The sequence below is a fragment of the Baudoinia panamericana genome (genome assembly GCF_000338955.1).
Source record: "Baudoinia panamericana UAMH 10762 unplaced genomic scaffold BAUCOscaffold_13, whole genome shotgun sequence".
Classification (NCBI taxonomy): domain Eukaryota; kingdom Fungi; phylum Ascomycota; class Dothideomycetes; order Mycosphaerellales; family Teratosphaeriaceae; genus Baudoinia; species Baudoinia panamericana.
Window position 1 is genome coordinate 739560 of NW_006911269.1, and position 19458 is coordinate 759017.

At 55.2% G+C, this 19458-nt stretch overlaps 8 protein-coding genes across 8 annotated transcripts; 2 read left to right on the top strand and 6 right to left on the bottom strand.

The window, feature by feature from the left end:
* Positions 1-284: 284 nt before the first annotated feature.
* On the bottom strand, positions 285-2858 carry BAUCODRAFT_151769 (uncharacterized protein; the record flags this gene model as incomplete). The annotated part of the gene is made up of 11 exons (XM_007682547.1): positions 285-417; positions 481-715; positions 766-782; positions 840-895; positions 953-1012; positions 1075-1326; positions 1395-1407; positions 1457-2036; positions 2098-2520; positions 2578-2786; positions 2839-2858. The coding sequence occupies 11 exons, from the start codon at positions 2856-2858 to the stop codon at positions 285-287; spliced, it is 1998 nt and encodes a 665-aa protein (XP_007680737.1).
* Positions 2859-4210: 1352 nt separating this feature from the next.
* On the top strand, positions 4211-5972 carry BAUCODRAFT_569753 (glycoside hydrolase family 76 protein; the record flags this gene model as incomplete). The annotated part of the gene is made up of 3 exons (XM_007682548.1): positions 4211-4719; positions 4783-5095; positions 5161-5972. The coding sequence occupies 3 exons, from the start codon at positions 4211-4213 to the stop codon at positions 5788-5790; spliced, it is 1452 nt and encodes a 483-aa protein (XP_007680738.1). The 3' UTR covers positions 5791-5972.
* Positions 5973-6010: 38 nt separating this feature from the next.
* On the bottom strand, positions 6011-6361 carry BAUCODRAFT_126354 (uncharacterized protein; the record flags this gene model as incomplete). Its single annotated transcript, XM_007682549.1, has 2 exons — positions 6011-6192; positions 6250-6361. The coding sequence occupies 2 exons, from the start codon at positions 6359-6361 to the stop codon at positions 6011-6013; spliced, it is 294 nt and encodes a 97-aa protein (XP_007680739.1).
* Positions 6362-6577: 216 nt separating this feature from the next.
* On the bottom strand, positions 6578-7297 carry BAUCODRAFT_38423 (uncharacterized protein). The gene is made up of 2 exons (XM_007682207.1): positions 6728-7297; positions 6578-6667 (listed from the first exon to the last, which is right to left on the bottom strand). The coding sequence occupies exon 1, from the start codon at positions 7031-7033 to the stop codon at positions 6743-6745; it is 291 nt and encodes a 96-aa protein (XP_007680397.1). The 5' UTR covers positions 7034-7297; the 3' UTR covers positions 6578-6667; positions 6728-6742.
* Positions 7298-7441: 144 nt separating this feature from the next.
* Positions 7442-9383, bottom strand: BAUCODRAFT_286788 (uncharacterized protein). Its single transcript, XM_007682550.1, has 4 exons — positions 8944-9383; positions 8566-8880; positions 7833-8509; positions 7442-7665 (listed from the first exon to the last, which is right to left on the bottom strand). The coding sequence occupies exons 1-3, from the start codon at positions 9260-9262 to the stop codon at positions 7902-7904; spliced, it is 1242 nt and encodes a 413-aa protein (XP_007680740.1). The 5' UTR covers positions 9263-9383; the 3' UTR covers positions 7442-7665; positions 7833-7901.
* Positions 9384-10227: 844 nt separating this feature from the next.
* BAUCODRAFT_286771 (uncharacterized protein) lies at positions 10228-11713 on the bottom strand. The gene is made up of 3 exons (XM_007682551.1): positions 11190-11713; positions 11124-11137; positions 10228-11066 (listed from the first exon to the last, which is right to left on the bottom strand). The coding sequence occupies exons 1-3, from the start codon at positions 11514-11516 to the stop codon at positions 10529-10531; spliced, it is 879 nt and encodes a 292-aa protein (XP_007680741.1). The 5' UTR covers positions 11517-11713; the 3' UTR covers positions 10228-10528.
* Positions 11714-13291: 1578 nt separating this feature from the next.
* On the bottom strand, positions 13292-18741 carry BAUCODRAFT_78130 (uncharacterized protein; the record flags this gene model as incomplete). Its single annotated transcript, XM_007682303.1, has 2 exons — positions 13292-13465; positions 13543-18741. 2 exons carry the CDS (start codon positions 18739-18741, stop codon positions 13292-13294), a joined length of 5373 nt encoding a protein of 1790 aa, XP_007680493.1.
* Positions 18742-18855: 114 nt separating this feature from the next.
* Positions 18856-19201, top strand: BAUCODRAFT_286901 (uncharacterized protein). Its single transcript, XM_007682552.1, has one exon. It carries the CDS (start codon positions 18971-18973, stop codon positions 19172-19174), a length of 204 nt encoding a protein of 67 aa, XP_007680742.1. The 5' UTR covers positions 18856-18970; the 3' UTR covers positions 19175-19201.
* Positions 19202-19458: the final 257 nt, after the last annotated feature.

The following is a 19458-nucleotide window of genomic DNA, read 5'->3' on the forward strand; positions in this document are numbered from 1 at the left end:
CTCCCGCTCTTATGCTTGCTTTGGGCCGGGTATTAGTCTCCGAGAGCATACTTTTGCTTGGCTATCGACTTGACATACACTCTGGATAGCGAGGGTTGAGCAAATTGTCAACTACTGCTCAATTACACACACCGACGAACTATACCCCTACTGCTGGTGTGATCGGGACATTGCCACAGTCAAAGTGTTACTGTTCCAAGCCAGTAAGTGTTCCGTTGCCCAGGTCAAACCATTAGCTTTTGGTGGAGCGACCACCTCTGGATGCAATTGGAGGAAATAAATATTCAGACTTGCTTGACGGCCGTATCTTCCTCCTGCGCAACCCTGATCTTCTCCGACTCATACTGGCTCATCGCCGCAGTGTCTTCGAAATGATAAAGCTGCGGCATCGGCCCGCCTCGGCGGAAGAGAACCCACCTGCAGAAGCGTGGTACCGTCGTTAGCTACAGCGTTCCGATCGCGTTTCGCCGATGTGCCTACCGTCTAAACCACCACGGGAACATCTTCGTGCCCTGGAAGTGAGCGTGAGTCTTCATTGGCACTCCGAAGACATAATCGAGTTCCTCTAAAGTCCTCTGCTTGGTTTCGGGCATGAAGAAGAAGATGAGGAAGAAGGCGATGATGTTAAGCCCGGCATAGAAGCCAAACACGCCAGTTGGCGTGAAGGCGATCAACATGGCGGGAAGGGACAGCGAGAGGATTGACGCCCAGAAGTCTATGAAATCTGTTAGCTTTCACGTAAGTCCGCAGGCTCAGGCGCCTTACTATTCGTTGCAACGGCCCTACAATCAAGGGATCATTAGTGGACCTATTGATGACCGGCTTCTGCGTGGGCTCACCAGGACATGCCGACTTCACGGTGACTGAGAGGGAAGACTTCCGCGGAATAGGTGAACTATGGCATCTTGTGTCAGCAACTCATACTCCGTCTTGTCCACAAGGGAAACGTTACCGGCACAGGTCCTTCACCAGGGCTGTAGAAAGCTCCAAAGATGAAAACGAATAAGGCGACCTGTACAGAGCGCCATCAGCCGATTATCAAGCCGGCGCATTGGTTGCTCGCGACATCCTCACAGTCGCAAGATGAGCCTCAGAAGATGGCCCGGTCGCAGGTATGAGGAAGCATAGTCCAGCAGTGAGCAGTGACCAGGCCATATTGGGAAATGTGAAGTTTAACAGACCACGCCGCCCGAAAGTGTCGATTGTATACACTGCAGGTAACGCAAAAGCAAAGTTGACCAGGCCGAAGCCCCAGGAGACGAGCAAGGCGTTGGTCTCCGGAAAGCCTGCCGCGACGAAGATGGTACTACTGTAGAAGGCAATTATCTGCGGAGGAGATTAGCTGACATCGAGAGTGCATTACATTGGATCGCCGTGTTAGGGAGTTCGCATACATTAATGCCACACCTGCAATTATCGTTAGCGGGCACAAACGGAATCTTTCCTCGCAACTCACATCTGTTGGGCAATCATAGCAATGCCAGAAGCTGCTACCGCCCGGGTATTGCGCGGAATCGTGAAGAGCTCCACAAAACGTGTGAAGAGATTGGCATGCCTGGCCAGACCCTTCTCCTCGACAAGACGCTCCTCTTGGTCGAGCTGCGCCTGAATGTAGTAGACGTCCCTTGCTGCCTGCAAGGGCGCCATGCGTAGTCTGAGCAGCGCCTTGTAGGCCTTTAACACCTTCTTCTTCTTGAGCAGCCAGCGGGGTGATTCTGGGCAGAACCACACGCCCAACAGCAAGGGCACGGCTGGTATGAAAGCAGACCCAAGCTGCAGGCGCCACGCAATCGGACCGACTCGGAAAACAGCTAGGTTTGCCGAGTAGCCTAGCATGATGCCAAACGCCGTCCAGAGTTGCCAGGACATAACCAAGCCGCCGCGTATCACTGACGGAGCGTTTTCAGCAGAGTATACCGGTACTGTGACCTCTTTAAGACCCATGCCGACGCCGAGTAAAATGCGGCAAACAACCAGTTCCGGCCAAGACTGCGTGCAGCCTGATCCGATGGGTGCGATGAAGGAAAATACCGCACCTACACATAGCGAGACATCAGCGACCATCAAGCAAATGAATGACTGGCTATGTCTTGTTACCGAGAAAGATGGTCCCTCGTCGACCAAGCAAATCATTAATGGGGTCTGATATCCATGCGGTGAAGACGGCTATGGCGATGTATGGACAGCTATTGATGAACCCAATAAGCCAGCTGTTGTTGGTGCACCGACGTGCGTTGGGGTTGACTGGATCACAATAGGGTACCTGATCCGAAATGCCAAATTCGATAGGAAACGATAGGTTAGCCCCGTTGCTGCCGGTCTGATCCCACCCCTGGATTGCGGCGGCGACGGAGCAGAGGGTGATCGTCAGATAGAGTGGCCAAGGGTGCCGCCAGCGGTGCAATACCTCATCCCGGAGCGCCTGGCGATCGTTGTCGTCTAGCTCCATGATGTTCTCGAAGTCGGTCGGGTTCTGAGCGACCAGTGCTCCCTTGCGCAGGAGTGGGATTTGCTCCTGCACTGTTGTATCGAGTTGTCAGTGCAACAGCTCGGGTCAGTGAACACCCGCTTACGCACTGCCGTGCTTCTCTGCGAACACGTCGACATCGTCCATTAGCTGGTCTTTCGAGAAACCAAGTAACGGATTGCGGATCTCGCCCGCTGCGTTGTTCATCATGGCGGCCACGCTCTGCCTGCGGATGGCATCTGGATCGGTGCGGACCCCGCCGGGGTTGAAACTGTTGGAGCCCACATACAACTCATTCTTGAGCCCGGCGATGCCGTCGCTGTAAATGTTCAGCTGATACTCGCACCTAAGTACAGTCATGCGGGACCCACTTGTGCCCATTCATTGCCATATTGTTAGTTAGCTTAACTGTCCAAGAGTAGCAAAAGTATGGCACAGAGAGCGAGAAGAGCGTCGCACCGGTCATGGGGCGGCAGCAGCCAGCTTATATGCGGGGGTGTGTTACATCCCTTCACGTGCCTACCGTCCGGTGAGGCTACCTACTGGAAGTCTCGCTGCCTGTGCGACACTCTAGGGCCAACCACTCCTGCAATATGCGATCAATGCAGCTTGGCAGATCCTGGAAAGGTCAAGTGTGTAGGGAGGATGTAAAGCATTGGCTAATACGAGACGAATGCGGGGTGAGGATGACTGAGCGGGAACATGCCTTTCAGTCTTCTCCAATAATGGCCACACTCGGCGTAGACGACATTAAGGTTTCACGCTGGTAATGAAGCTCAATAAGACATAGTTGTCCCCGTGTGGTCGCGGCTTAGACAATCTTCTCCACCGACCTGTACTGCTGCGCTCTCAGTCTCAATACGCTGCGGAAGTCGAGATCATGATCTATCCGTGGGAGGGCGTGGAGACTGACGATCTCTAAAAGATACAGAATCCACATTAGCATTTTGCACCCATGCCACAGTTGCTAGACTCCTGCGCTCGCCAGCCGTGCGAACAACTGTGGCGCACAATGAGACTTCTGGTTGGATGGCCGTCATCACGAGACCTGGTGTTGCAATAGGGCTGCCACCAGTACGTACCCTGCAGACGTGCGCCATCGCATCGCAAGCGATGGTTAGCGACACGAATGGCATATACGGCAGCTCGGAGTAGTGGGCCGAGAAGGACCGCTCGAATAGCCAGTCACTTTGGCACTCTGCAGAATTAGAGTGAGGAGTGGTGAAGGTCGACCTCTGAAGTCAAGCATCTTCGCTTTGCCGGAATTGACGGCAGAACGTCGGATGTGCGGGAGCTGGCTAGACCCGTACTTGGAGCATCATGAGCGGAACGACCGAGATGTCCGTGCACTGTAAGCCGCAAAGGTGCAGCCCTTGGCCATGACTATTTGCTCAAACACTTCGTGTTCGCGCCTGCCTGTCCGCAATCTCATGGCTCCGCAGTCATTTCGCCATGACCCGTCTTTAGTCACCATCTTTCCGATCGCCGTGACGATCCGTCTGAGCCGCTGCCAAGGCCACGCCAACATCCGCGGAAGTTACAGCACTCCTTGACATGATGGTGCCAAGTAGTCGACACAACACTGCCCACTGAAGGATTGCGAGACTTTACTAAACGTTACTCGCAGCGACGTGCGTCCTCAGAGGTGAGAACTCTCATCGACCATGATACAGTTTTGGTTAAGTATTCGCGCTTCCACCTACCTTACTGATTCCTTGTTCTTTCTCCTACGCTCCGCTCAATATGCATTTACAAGCAGTCTTACCCACGGTCGGAGCAACGCTTGCGCTTCTACAGTGCTCCCACGCTATAATAATCAATGTTAACAATACTCAGTCTATGACTACAGCCTCCAGGTCAATCGCAGCACAAATCCTTGCTATTTATCACAACACCAGCACAGTCCCAGGCGTCTTCTCCGATCCGTACTACTGGTGGGAGTCTGGCCTAGCATGGGACTCTTTGATCAATTACTGGGCTTTGACAGGAGACTCATCGTACAACGACATTGTCCGCGAAGGCCTCTTGTACCAGATCGGCCCAAACTCGGACTTCACGCCTCCAAATCAGACCAAAAGCGAAGGCAACGATGACCAGAGTACCTGGGCTCTGGCCGCGATGACAGCTGCAGAGCATGGCTTCCCCAAGGCGTCAGGCGGGGCCAATCGCACGTATCCCACCTGGCTGCAGCTAGCACAGAATGTCTTCAATTCCCAGGCCGCTCGTTGGGATAACAGCACGTGTAACGGCGGGTGAGTAATCCTAATCACAATATGTCGGTTCGCGACCGCATCTAACGGTGACTGTCCTTGCAGGCTGCGATGGCAGGTCTACACCTTTAACAATGGCTACAACTACAAGCAAGCCTTGAGCAATGGCAACTTCTTCCAGCTCGCTGCACGTCTGGCCAGATACACTGGGAACCAGACGTACCTTGACTGGGCAAGATCAACGCTCGAATGGTCCTACGGCGTCGGTATGATCAGTACTGCGAACGGCAGTGCAGGTGCGATTTGGGACGGTACAGACACGACTACCAACTGTTCGCAGTGGAACCATCTTCAGTGGACGTCGAATGCCGGTACTTTCTTAAGCGGCAGCTCATACGCAGTCAATTACGTACGTAACGTGACGCTTCTGCCCAGCATTTGAGTACCGACAGGGCTAACAATATACTTCGAGTCTAGACTCAGACCACATATTGGAATGTCTTCCCGTTCAGCTTCTTTGTCAATGCCAATTCGACTTTCGCTAACAACGACAACATTCTGACCGAGATCGCCTGCGCACCGAGCAACACCTGCAACACCGACCAGCTCGCCTTCCGCGCTATACTCGCTCGTGGACTTGCCACGGCCCGAGATCTGACTCTTGACACTACGATCAGGCGACAATCTCCTAACGGCACCGCCTCCACAGTGCTCGGGACGCTTCATGGGCTCGTGAACCGGATTCTGCAGGCTTCGGCACAGGGCGCGGCGTTGCAGTGTTCCAACAGCACTTCCGGCAGTATCTGCGGAAGTGACTGGACGCGCTCCTCATGGGATGGGACGCAGGGGTTAGGTCAACAGCTGAGTGCTTTAGAGATTTTGTTGGCGAATCTCCCAGCTCGCCCATTGTTGGATATCAACTCCACAGCTCCGGCCACTGTTGGCGGCAACGCTACTGCAGCCAATGGGACGGCGACGTCGACGAACGCGAGCACGACGACTCCATCGGGAAGCGCGCCGGCAACCTTTTCCGGAGCAGCAACGAGCGCGTATGAGTCTTCGGCTTTCGCATTGCTAGGTTGCGCAAGTCTTGTGGTAGCGTGGCTGCTGTGAAAGATATGTCCGTAGCCGATGCAATCGCTGTAGTCCGAGACAGTATAATGCAAATCTTCGAGTGCAACATGTTAGTGCCACTCAGGTGCGCAACCAAAGCTCTCGACCCACTGACTTGCACATGCGTGGTGAACCAGCCCGTCACGCTCCACCTCCTCCTTTGCGTTGAAGAGCAACTCCCAGCGTAGGGCTCATACTATCAGGCGGGCTATCGTAGCCCTCAGTTGTATAATCTGTATATTCCGAGCGATACCAAGCTCCCCGAAAGTACCCAGATCGATGCCTTGCGCATGCCTAACGTATAGAAAGACTTGGACCGGAGAATCTCAAGTTCGCGCTTGCGGAGCTGGCTTGTCCCGGAGGCCCACGAGTATATGCCCATGCCTGTGAACACAGCGCTGCCTACACTGCGTTAGCGAAGTGTGCAAGCGAGCCATAATTGGGACGGGCATGACGGACCCATCAGCCGACACGGAAGACAGTCGTAGCCTCCTGCTTGAGCCTGCTGAGTGAGAACATCTGAGAGCTCGGGTGATTTGGAGAGGGCGGTGGTGTCAATGTTGGGTGCCATGAGTGGTGCTCGGGAGGATTGAATTCAGGGCGTTGGCTAGAGAAGATGTATGTAACGCAAGCATGAGCGCAATTGAGCGAGGGGATGGAGATTGGGAAGCGGACCCAGCGGGCATCTTGCGGCCGCAGACCCGCAGACACTTGTGTGGTGAAGACAGACGGTTGAGAAACTATGTGTGCAACAACATGAACCATACCAAGAACGCATCAGTCATACCCTCTCTGAAAAAATGCTGCCACCTTACGCTAACTATTATCATGTACCCCAGTTAGTGTAGCGACCGTTTCTGCGAATGACCGTCTCACCCTTATTCATGACAGTCAGCGGGGCTTGTCCCAATTCATATTTGTCAACATGACAGCTTACCGCCAAACAAGCCACCTAGACTCCGTTACTCCTCACTGGCCCTACGTAAGGGGGCGTAAAGACGACGTCGTCCGGCCCTTGCGCGAAGCACTCCTTCGGCCACTGGTCTGGATGAACACATCTCCAATTGTACGGAAAGTGGTTGCAGAAGTTGGCGCACATCTTTCCCCCCCCGTTGAAGGACCAGGTACCAACTGTCTCGGGGTCGACCTTCCGTTCTTGAAGCTCGGAAGAGGCCGCCGGAGGTGGGACGGCGGATACGATACGCGCGAGAAGAGCGAAAAGTAGAGATGCGCCGGTCTTCATGACGCTGGTTCCGATTGGGGTGTTGCGTAGCTGTTGTTCTCTGGTGAGGATGTTGGTGAGGGTTGTGTACTTTCCAGATGTTACAAAGGAAAGAAAGCACGGAGGTACGCGGCATTGTCGAACATATGTGCACTCAGTGCAATATTCGCAACGTTTAGGCTAGCTCCTCTTGTCCGTCTTAATGTGATGAGAAACATGAAGCCTGTAGTATTTTCCCAAGTTGTAGCTTGTGCTAGATATGCTACGCCAAGCCTTAGTAGCTCTTTTGCCACTTTAGTTGATCAATGGGAGTGGTGAGGGAGTTTCATATTATGATTGTGTTCAACCCCAACAACGTAGCCTGTTCTGAATATACCGTGGCCAAGTATTGTCGGCTGTGTTTCATGCTGGGTAGTGGAAATGGTCAGACAACTCTTGTCGTGGCCCTAATCATCCCCGACGGAGTAAAACGTCCTGCAAAGGCCATGGCACCCGTCAGCAGCTTGGTCCCTCACCAGTGTCGGGAATAAGAAGGTAGTGCTTGATCCAGCCATGCTTAGTCCCAAGTCGAGAGACTGTGTCCAGCATGGTGTACAAACCTTGGCGGCTTTGCTTGCCGTTCGTTGTAGAAGGTAGAGAAGCACGTGTTCGTACTAGTGTGGGCGGGCGGTCAGCATTCGGGTTACAGTCCGTATCACATATGCACCCGAGAGAAATCGTGGCTTTTGGCAGGTTCATGGTTTCTAGCCGTAGCTATGAGTGCCTCATTCCAGAGGATCCGTATTACTCCCTCAACCAATCAAACAGCAGTGTTGCTTACTCTAGCTTCACGCTTCCAGCGCGCAAAGCCGCTACATCCTCAAACCAGCAATAAACAGCAACATCCAGCTCATTGCATGGCAAGCTCTCTCTCCAGATCATTCGCCGTTCGGTCCGGCACCTCCTGCGGTCGAGGGTTCTCATACGCTCGCGGATCGTAGCTTTGCGGAATCGGTACAGGTTGGCCTGCTTGTTGAATACCTTGCTGATACTGCAGATGCTGCGGCGTACGAACAGCATGTCGGAACTGCCGCACCTCCTCCAAGATCATCTGCCTCATCTCAGGAACATCCTCGACAACCTCAAAGGCGAAGTCGAAAGTCTGCGGGCATGATGGCTCGTCTGACGGGTCATGCCAGATGGACAGGTAGCGGTGCTCGAGCGCTTCCTCGACCCCGATACGTTGGCTCGGGTCGAAGGCCAACATGCGGTCCAGCAGATCGAGCGCGTCGGGGTTAGCGCGCGGGAAGAGCTGTTGGAAGGGGATCTTGCTCATGTATGGCAGGTTGCGAACATATTCTTGGGCGCGTGGCGATCCTATCCGCGACAAAGTAGATTCGGATGGCGTGCCAAGGTAGTGCAGGATCTGGTTGAGCTGATCAACGTAGTCGCGACCCTTGAAGAACGGTTTGCTACCGAGCAGTTCGGCCAAAATGCAACCCACAGACCAAACGTCGACTGTCCATGCACATCAGCATTGAGATACGGTCTGCGGTGGGTGAGTGGTAACGTACTGGCTTTGGTGTAGCTCTGAAAGCTCAACATAATCTCCGGTGCTCTGTACCACCGCGTCGCCACGTACTCCGTCATGTAACCGGCATTCTCCTCCGGATCCACGCTGAAGCCTCGTGCAAGACCGAAATCGCAAATCTTGAGCTCGCAGTCGGCATTGACGAGCAAATTTCCGGGTTTCAGGTCGCGATGTAATACATTCGCGCTGTGGATATACTTCAGACCGCATAGGATCTGATAGATGAACGATTGGAAGTGTGCGTCGGTGAGTGGCTGGCCGGAGCGAATAATGGCTGCCAGATCGCACTCCATGAGTTCTACCGGTCGCATCACGTCAGCGCACTTGACATCATCGCGCTCTCGCGGTCGCTGAGTCTTACCTTCGTACAAATAAGTCTCGTTAAAGTTATCCGGTCGGGGAATGTCCATGTCGTACAGGCACGTGATGTTACGGTGGCCTCTGAAGTGCTGCAACAACTTGATCTCACGCAACGCTCGCTTGGCCAGGATCTTTTTGCTAAAAACATTCGTGACCTTCTTGATTGCGACACCCTCCCCCGTCTGATTGTTCGTGGCTGCGCAGACAATACCGTATGCACCCTGCCCAAGCTCCTTTGTAACGGTATACCGCTCGTCTACGATGAAGTCTTGGTTGAACACCTTGAAGACCTTGCGGCCATGTAGGTTTGGGTCGCCCATGGCCGTCTAAGCTCTGTAGCAGATACCGATCAAGAATGCGTGTAGTCAAATCGCTATAAGGATCTGTGACTTCCTCTGCAATAATCCGTCCGCCTTGCCGTTGCCAAGGGTTCCAGCTTCTGTTCCCAGTAAACGGTCCAGATGCTGCAGGGTCAAGCTCCAACCGGTGAGCGTTCTCCACAAACGGTTCGTCAGCCGTTCGCTAATACTGCAGATCTGCGAAGCGAGTGTGGGCGGCTGGCATGGGCAATAAAGGTGAAGGTGGGAAGACGAGCAACTGGACGAAGCGGCTGCGGCAGATGTATATCAGTGTTTCAGTGTCAGCGCTTACAACCGGGCGTACGATGCAATCTTGGAGCCAGCGCTGCGCCGTCATTGCTGTGGGCACCGCGTGTCCTCCATTGGGGTTAGTGAGGGGTTCATCGCCTCGCTCTACGGTCAGGCCCGAGACGTAGGGCTGACAGATAGGCTTTCCTTCGGCAACTGCGTGCGCGTCTCACCGCTGTGACGCTGTCTCCGAACGCTTCTCTGCCGGGGTCATTGGGGGCTGCGTTGTGCTGGAGGAAGCGGTGGAGGCTTGCGGACCGTCTATCCTTCATCAGACTGCTGTCTCGACGACAAGAGGCACAATCTCTGGCCACCTTATTTGCCGCTATTCTCATCATTCAAGGAGTCATCTCTCTGGTCTAGCAGCCAAGTAACTTGGCAAGTAGCATTCGCAGAGAAAGTCTGGGTGAGTGCCACCAGTCGTTGCTATCGTTCGAGTACCGCGATACCTCTTACTCGATATAGCCGGACCCGCTCAAAACGACTAGGTACTGCTCGACTGACGCCTAACGCCTTCTCCCGAATCCTTAGCTGTTTCTATGCAGCCCGCTCGCAGTACAACTATGCAATGCAAACGCCCGTCCTTGCCAGATTTTCACGCCAGTCTGTCTACCGCCAATCGCTGTCTTAGCGCCGAGTCCGTTGTATGTAGACTTCAGGCCTACCTCTACGTGTATTCACGATGTAGAGTGACTGTTCTCCGACCGCCTGTAAAACGCCGTAACTATGCTTGCATGCATTCCAGTATCGACATGGGCTCCCTGTCTATTAATGTGCGCATTTCGTTCGAATGCCGTAAACACGATGTGATGATTGACGTGCCATCCACGCTTGAGTGAAAACAAGAGCTGCTGTCCGACAGCGGATTGCGGGATATCACACGGACAGACGGAAGCAAAATCATCATGGGGATGTTTATATGTACTTCGGTAACTCCTTTCAGGGTGCTGACGTTGCGGACCATGGATAATCATTCGACGATTGCGAACCGCGGCTGTAATTCGAACCGTCGCTCTGTGCTCGAGGGAGATTCGGAGGGAACGTGGGCGCAGTCGGCGAGGTGTAGTAGTTGTTGAGTGCAGGTACGTTGGCCGGAGGTGGCCCTCCTGACGAGACTTCGAACATGACCGAGATCGGTGGCAGGCGTTGCTCGTTGCCCGAGGAGCTCGAAGTTGATCCTTGGTGGAGCATTGGTGGCGGTCTGGGAAGCGAGTTCAACTGCGTTACGCCGTCACGCTCGCGGAGTTGCGCAACGAGAGTGAACACTTCTTCGTAGCCTCCGTTACGAATGCGGTGGAAGAGCTCCTGAGCGTCGGGCTCCGATAGACTCTGCAAGTAGCCCAGCAATTCGCGTAGTTCGTTGCGCTCAGTTTCCAGGATGTGATTGCGGCGACGGAGGGCTGACCACCGGCTTTCGCCCTCTTCGGCCTCATACTGACAGTTGGTACGCAACGTCTGGCAGCGAGTACATGATGGCCTTGGATGATGCTGTCAGTCAAATAGCATAGCGCCAAGGATGGTAATGGCGACATACCTTGCACCGTCACACTGTGCCAAGCGTTAGCCAAGCTAATGTTACCAGTAGGTGGTGAGTACGTACCCTCGACTTCCTTCTTCGACATGCTGAGCATGCACTCTCAATGAGCGTCCGCTTCGGTCGTCCTCCTGCTAAGCGCTGCTCGGAGTTTGTGGGGGTTCGCGACCCGTCACCACTACCGCTGTCGCTGCCTTTGCTTGACCGTGCAGCAATCAATGGCGGTGGTTGATGTCTTCCAGCGCTAGACATCAGAGCACCGGAGATGTCTGCGCCGGCCGAGAACGGTGGGGCACAGTGTCGATATAGCTGTCCTGGTTTCGCATCGCCTGTAACCTGAAGGACAGTATTGAGGCAAATAGACATCGCGAAGTCAAGACTGGACGTCCGCATCACGCGTGCTCCACCCGATGCATCGCAAGCTCCCTGTAGCGTTAAAGATGCCAAATGCGTGACGGAGAATAGTGCACGTTGCAATCGACGATTCAATGGCGGAATCGAGATCAGCTCGAAAGGAACGCCGTCATATAACGAAATTCCATCGAGCACAACCGTTTCGCAGCGACACCTACGGTAGCTTCAGAATGTCTGAAACCCATTCTTCTCCGCGCAATATGTAGGAATGGGCCCTTATAAGTCACACTGCCGCGCCTGCATGCAGCGCGCTCGAGGCCTTCTCGTCCCTCGCCAGCATCGCGTGCTTGTGGGGAGAGGTAGCGGCTAACCGTAACGCTCGGACTACGGCCATCCTAACCGGCACGCCACCGAGGCGTTTGAGCCTCATCATCTATGGTTCGGTCAGGCTCGGGGTCATACCTTGTGTTCCCAGCATGCCGTGACTCCATTCAGGCGGAAAGCGAAGCGGGTTCGCCACCATTGCATCACAACGATTTGCCCTTGCCGAGCAGGCCAAATGCGCTGCGTATCCCGTGAAGCGCACTGCCGAGATGTACCTACAATCCGCAGTTTCCAAACGAGCACCCTGCCTGATCGACACGATCCCCTCAGCCATGGTGATATTCACGATATTTACAGTGATTGATAGGGACTTTATGATCACGAGACAGCGCTCCAGCCAAGCTCAGGCAGGGTTTTGGCCAGCCAGACGCTCCGCGCTGCTCCCTTTATCAGATCGCCCTGAATTCTGACCAGCCTAGAACCGAGGGAACCGCCACAAGTCATGCTCCTCAAGAGCTGTAGTTAGGTATTATCTAAGCATGCCGCATGCGGCTCTGTAGGCGCATACTCCCACTGCGGCCTCTAGGCCCACCTCAGACGATGCCGTGAGTGGATCTTCAACTACATGACTACAATAAGAGACAGGAGTTCACGCCGCCTTATTTCCTGCAGTTCGAATCGCACGCTCTGGATTACGGCAATCGCTGGCCCTGCAGGGCACAATCTGGCGTTGCAAAAGCATCGAGGTGGCGGGAGAGTCTGGCATACCAATGCAGGATGCTTCTCCACTCGGTACCATCGGCAAACCGCTTACACGGATCTGACTCCTCACGCTGTTAACGAAATGCCGCGCCTGCTTGGGCATAGCTCGGTCGATGCGTCGACCGAGCTAACGATACGTTGTGGCCACTGGGTTTGTTGTAAGTACTCTCCCACAGTGTGCGATCGGTAGGATCAGACCCACAAGCGTTCTTTACCTTCCATATACGACAATCTTTCTCATGCCTTTTTGTTTTCCCGGGATACGCTGCCGCGTGCAGTTCAGCGTTCGGTACCTGAGGTACATGAACATCAGGAACCTTGCCAAGACTAGAGGTCCAAGATTGTTGCAGCCTGGATATTTGCCTCGGGCTTGTCATTCACCATCGACATTAAGTGGCTTCGGCCGGTTATGGCAAATGCGCGTGCAACACACTTCTCTCCCGGAATACACTGTGTCAGATTACCGTCTTTGCACACAACAGCAACCCCTGATAATCGATCTCGAAAGATGAGAGAGTACCACACCATGTACAAGGCCTATGCGAGCCAACTCTGCCGCATGTTGTGGCGTTCTGATCCTCCCTCATAACACCCAACGACCGTCTCGTATTATGAGCTCGTGTCTGCACATCTTCACATGGTTGATATCAATACCCATCGCTTTCAAGACTGTCTTCAGAAGCTGCAACCACCACGTAAGCATTCAATTCCTCATCCTCAAAGCCTAGTTATGTCGTACCTTTCGCCACTGGCTTCCGACGAACCGTCCCATTATTGTGCTCCACAATCCTCGCCTGTGGCGCCACAGGACTGCGAGTACGCCCCATCGGTCTCGGACCCGTGATCTTACGACCCTTGTGGCGCATGTCAACCGCCTGTGCAGTCTGGGGCTCAGGAGACAACTGCACAACATGATTAGCTTCACACACACGCCATCACAAACACCTGCCAGGCTGGCTGGCTACGTGAAGAAACTTACATGTCCACTATCCGTCTCCAGACTATACCGAACCTCCTCAATCGGCTCAAGCAGATGTCCCGATCCGTACGGGCTTGCGTAATAGCCGCCTTTGCTGAACCCGCTGTTACTGTATGTGGGCTCCCAGTCGGATTCCGGCACCGTCTCGTGGATCCGAGATTGGGGCTTCTGTTGTGGAATCAGCGGTCCTTCATCCCTTTCTGCTGTGGTGCCGCCATATCCTCCTCCGCTGGCCGGGCTCATAGGTTCGGCTTGGCTCAGTCGGTTGCGCGCAAGCGCGGCTGTACCGGAAGATCCCCACATCGTTGGGTCGAAGTCACTCGTAGTACGTTGGGAGACATCGCTGTTGGTACCGGAAGGATCGTCAAAGTCTTCTGCTTGCGTTTCTAATTTGTTCTGGTGGCGCCCGGTGGGACCTTGTCGAGGCTGGGGGTGCTGGAGTAGCAGCGAGTTGCGGTGGGCCTGGTACTTCGGGTCATCGAACTCGTGCTCATCGTCATACTGAACGGGAGAAGCTTCACGATGACGGTAGTCCACATCCCGATCAACGGAAGCCTCGGACGGGACCAACGGTGAAGGCGTACGAGTGATTTTGCTGGCCTGACTCCGCATACTCCTCGTCTCCGCCTGAGATACTGGCCGCTGCTGGTCTCTTGCCAGGCTTTGCGTCGACCGCAGACGGTCGTCTGGATGAACATCGTAGTCTTCATCATCGTACTTATCAATCTGCGACCTTGACCGTGATGCCGCTGACAGCGGACGTACACCGCGCGCCGCATTCGGACTGTCGAGCGACGTCCGATCCGGAGCCGCAGACGAAGAGGTCGTCTTGGACCAGCGCGAAATCTTCGGCCCTCCACCGAAGCCGAAGATTGACGAACTGTTGCTCTTATGCTTGCGCTGCTTGTCCGCGGTTTTTGGGGTAAGCTCCGCAGTATGTCCATTCCCATCTGCGTACCTTTCCGCACCGTGGTAAGGCGTATCATTCGGCGACTGGCCGCGTTGGTCACGGATCGTCTCTTGCGTGGGCGTGAGCATCCGCTCATTGTTCTCGAACTGATGATGAAGCAGATGGTCTTCGTCAGGCGTAAGTTCTTCATCTTCATCACCTTCCATCACAGTGCTAACGCGGTTGACCGAGCCTCGTCGACCATCATAGCCTGAATGGAACTGGTGCTTCTCGATCCTCGGCGGCGTCTCGAAATCGCCAGAGTGGCTTGGTGTGCTCGATGTACCTGCATGGCCCTCTGGCTCGTAGCCGGAGTCGGGAGCGGCGCGAAGCTTCGCGTAGGAGTCAAGCGTGTCGTTCGTATCATTCGTGTACCCCGTAGGCTGACGAGCACTAACCCCGCCATGCTTCAAGTCTTCCACGTTTTCCAATATCTCCATAAGCATACCCTCGAACTTCGCAAGATCATCCGCGCGTCTGCCACCGGTGAGGCCCTTGAGCGCACGTCTCAGCACACCCTTCCGCTTCGCCTGAACATCTTCTTGCGAAGACGTGTCGCGTCTGGGCGTAGTGCGAGGCGTGCCTGGAGGCTGTGGACGCGGTCCGCTCAGCACTTTCTGGAGCTGCTCCGCATCGCGATCCGTATTGGCCATAATCAGCCGGTCCTGATCCTTGATGAACTGCTTCATCTCGTCAAACGACTGCCGCAGCTCGGCGGCGTTGCGGACCAGTGTCACCAAGATTTCGGTATCGCGAGCATTGCGTTGAGCATCTCGCACGGTGAGGTGATCCATAAGGGCAACGATGTCCTTGGACTGAATCCCATTGATGCCCTTTCCGGTGGCGCTGTCGTAGAGCGGAGACGCAATGCCGTGCGAATTGCCACTGACATGGCGTGCATGCTTGACATCTGTCGTCGTGAAGGGATCATCGTCGTGGGCGTCCATTGCACGTTGATAGTCCTCCATGTCCTCCTTGCTATAGCGTGGCTGTGGAGTGATGGCATCAGTCGACCGGCCATGCACATCCGTTGCATATCCTTCATCCCGGAAGGCGGCAGGGCTGCCGGTTGGCGTCGCTTCACGGTCAATTTCCTTACCCGCGTGTCGCACAACTGGGGAGTACTCGCGCCGCAAAGCATGCTCGTCTTCGACAGTCGGCTGCTTTGCAGCATGCGCCGCCGCCAAAGCCGCAGCACCGCCAGCAGCAGCCGCGAACAGACCATCACCCTTACCTGGCGTACCACGCAACGACCTCTGTCCCGGAGTGGCGAGCTCCCTCTTCGCAGACTCTGGCTCAGGTGTATACGGCCAAGTATCCTTCCCCGTAATATCGCCACCCAGCGGACCATGAATGATTGAAGGGTTCGTCGAGATTTCCGACTTAGTATCATCATAATGTCCAATCTCCGGTAATGGATCGTCAGCAACCGGCAAGCCACTAGCTCCCATAACTGGCGCCGAGGGCTGCTCACGGAGACTCCTCGCCGGACTTTGATGTGGCGAGCCGAGTGACCTTACATTCTCTCTGCTATTAGCGCCAGACACTTGTGCTTTAATCGCAGCCCAGCGATCCGGGCTGGGCATGGTCTGGCTGAGCGTAGAGCCCTCGTACATAGCTGGCGGACCCTCTTTGTCCAGTTCGCGCAATTTGTCCGCCATCGCCATACGGCTTGCGTAGGTGCCACTAGACTTGACCGGACTATCCTCCGAAGTCCGCATATTGCTGCTGATGGTTGAAGGCTCCATCAGTGAAGCCACGTTAGATTCAATCCCCGCAGGCTGCTGGAAAATGGGGTTTGCGCCGACGCCTTTCACATTCTGCTCGTCTTCGGCAACCTCCTCGACCGGCTCATCGAAGCTGTCGTCCGTGTACCGCGTGAAACGCCGGTCATCCTCGGGAAAAGGATTAGTCTGGTACGAGTCGCGGTTTGTCGCCTCTCCGAGCGAATGGCGATAGCGGTCATTGACTTGATGCTGGCGCTCGTACCACTCGTCTATGCTTTCTCCGCCAGTTGGCGTGCCAGGAGTGGTCTCACGCATGAAGGAAGCATCGGGCCGCTCAAGCGGTGTAATGAATTCGTCACCACTGACATTCTGCGATTGCTGCCTTGATGCCGCGAGTCGCTGTGTCGTGGGCGAAGAACGGATGGAGTTAGGGGAGAGCCGCGCTTCACGTAGACGTCCGGCTGATGACCTTGATGCGGCGCTCTTAGGGCGCAGGCCTTGCGGTACGAGCGACTCCTCTTCTTCGAACTGCTTCTTGAGACTCGAGACGCTCTGAGCTGGACTTGCGACGCCACGTCGTGACATAGTCTCCCCATAGCCATCAGCATCGACCGAGTCGTGATGATGAGTTCCGACGCCTTCTGCAGCAGCAAGTCCACCGAGACCCGCAGCAGCAAGGCCAGCCATCCGTGCCTTTCCAGAGATGCTGTTGGTCGGACTGTCGATAGAGTAGTTTGTGTGGCTCATGCCCAATCCTCGCGACCCAGACACTGGCGTCCGTGTCGGCGTACGTCCGCTTACGGGAGACATTGCGTCTCCCACTGAGCCACGTGACACCTCTCGGATTGGCGTCATGATCTCGGACGGCCGCTCAGTTGAGGTGGAAAGAATGCTTTCGCGAGTGACATCCGAGTCGTTGATACGACTGGCCATCGGTAGGGGCGGGATCTCTTCCTGGCGGCCGTACGCCTCGTCGTTGGTCTCGGCAATGCTCGTCGAACGACTGCGGCTACCGTGGGATCTGTTCCGCTTCTTGCGACGCTCATGCGTGTCTGACTGCGAGTCGTGCGACTTTAGTGCGGCCGCGGTCAGGATGCCACCAGCCATTCCTGCAGCGGCTGCGTCGCGAAGACCGTGGCTACTTCGGCTAGACTTGCGGCGCACCTTGCCCTCTTCGTCGTACCCATCACCTTGCTGCGACTGCGTACCCGAAGATCTCCTGCTGGATGGACGATCCATGTACTCGCGACTTGACTTGCGTATCTTCTGGCGCTCAGAGTCCCCACGTGACAGAACAGTGCCAGGATCATCACCTTCACGGTTGAGGACTACTTTCGGCTTGCTGGAGAGATGCGGTGTGCTTGATGACTTGCTGACACGCCGCTCAAGCGTTGGGCTCTCATAGCCGTCTTTCGGGATGGTGGTACGACCGCTGTCGAAGGAGCGCAAGTTGCGATCAGCACGCTGATCTTCCTTGATGGCTCTGAGTTCGGGCATGATCACGCGCTTGATCGTTTGCTCGACGACCTCCAGTAACCTCGGGTTGTTGGAAAGACGCGAAGCTTGCGACGAGCCGGAACGATACGACAGCATGCTCGAGCCGTTGCCGCTGATGGTTGAATCATCTCCTGGGTAGTGTGACCTGTGCCTTCGGCGCTCTCGGTCGTAGTCATCGTCGTCGTACTCTTTGCCGTAGCTGCGGTCTCGAGTGGTGCTGGCGCCCTTGTACGATCTCGTCGCGCCTTGGCCAAGCTTCTCGACAACCTTCTGTGCGAGGCGCTCGTGGCTCGCGCTCCGGCTGCGCGCATCTGCTGGAGCTTTCAAGTGGTCCTCTTCTGTGACTGTGATATCGTCGTCGTGGTGGAGATCGCGGCTAAGGTCGCTGTCTGTGATCCTGCTGCCCTCAAGCATGCTATCAGGCGGCATAGACGATACATTCGATTCATTCTGCGCATACAGCAAACCGCGCGAAGATCGACCGTTCGACATGTCGCTGCCGTTGTGATTCAATACTTCGATCTCGATGGGCGGACGTGCTGAGACGTTACTCTCCGAAGAATGACTGATTTCCGTACCCTCGCCTGGCGCTAAGCCTGTCTCGACGTTCTTGCTGCTGCTCAGCGAAATGCGCCGGGTGTAAGAAGCCTTGCGATCCTTGCCAATGTTCGTGATCTGAATTGCGTCGTGTCCACCATGCCTACCCTTCTTCGTCGCACTCGGTGTAACCTTGACTCGAACGCTCGGCCGGCTCTTGACCTTGTCGCCAGTCTTGGAGCCTTCGAAGTACTCTATAAGTAATGATGTTTGACTCTTCTGCCGGTGGTGTGTCGAGCGGCCTAGCTCCTTGCCGCCCGTGAGTTTCTGTGTAGATATGGTAATCGGGCTGCCATCCTCCGGTATTTCGTAGCTGGTCTTGTCGGTGCGTGCTGTGAGGTTAGTGGCCAGCTCGGTCTCGACGGGTGAGTTCTCGTCCGTCGACTCCGTCGGCGCCGGAAGCGGCGGCCTGCGACTGTCGACGCCCATGCTTCCCAACGCTTAAGCGAAGAAAGTGCTACCGGCAACGCGATGCATATCGCAAACGGATGTTTTGCTGAGAAGAGCGAGACTGAGCTCACAAACGCTTAGTCAATATGAGTTACACCGGATTGCGCGTGTGGCGGAGATTAGTTCGAGCTCCCTCGCCCGCGGTAGTCTGCGGTCGCTCGCTTTGTGTAACGCTGCCGCTTCCGCCAATCGTTGCTCTTGTGTTGCAATGAGCAGTGGTGCAGTGATCCGCAACCGGGTCTCTTGCGCCTCGTCGTTGACTCAGCGACGGAAATCGTTGTTTGCGTGGTGCAAAGGGTGCGCTGTGAGAGCGGAACAGCAGGTTGCAACGTTCCGGTGGATGCTGCTGCTGAGAAGTGCCAGCGCAGCAAGTCGAGCTGTACGCTTCAGCTTATCGATTAAGGTAAGGTAGTCTTGAGTGCATGCAGTGAAGCCCGGGATTCACCGCGCAGTGCTGGAAGTTGCTGCTACTGGAGACGAGTACAATGCGCAATAAGGAACGAGCGACGTGGGTATACACAAGGATGTTGATGTTGGCAGAAGACGGACGGAAGATGCTGGTCAACCAAGTCAACTCCCCGAAAGGCTGCGCATAAACACGCCTTGATCGCTTCGTGATCCACTCTATTCCCTGCAGCGCCTTCGGGAAGCGTTGCCGCGAAGTCCAAACGGCCGCAGTCGGATCTACCCCCGTTT

Coding starts and splice junctions, on each gene's coding strand:
- BAUCODRAFT_286901 (XM_007682552.1), top strand. CDS start 18,971: ATGAGCAGTGGTGCAGTGATCCGCAACCGGGTCTCTTGCGCCTCGTCG.
- BAUCODRAFT_38423 (XM_007682207.1), bottom strand. CDS start 7,033: ATGAAGACCGGCGCATCTCTACTTTTCGCTCTTCTCGCGCGTATCGTA.
- BAUCODRAFT_286788 (XM_007682550.1), bottom strand. CDS start 9,262: ATGGGCGACCCAAACCTACATGGCCGCAAGGTCTTCAAGGTGTTCAAC. Junction 8,881..8,943: donor CGAGACTTATTTGTACGAAG/GTAAGACTCAGC, acceptor TGCGACCGGTAG/AACTCATGGAGTGCGATCTG. Junction 8,510..8,565: donor TCAGAGCTACACCAAAGCCA/GTACGTTACCAC, acceptor GTGCATGGACAG/TCGACGTTTGGTCTGTGGGT.
- BAUCODRAFT_286771 (XM_007682551.1), bottom strand. CDS start 11,516: ATGCGGACGTCCAGTCTTGACTTCGCGATGTCTATTTGCCTCAATACT.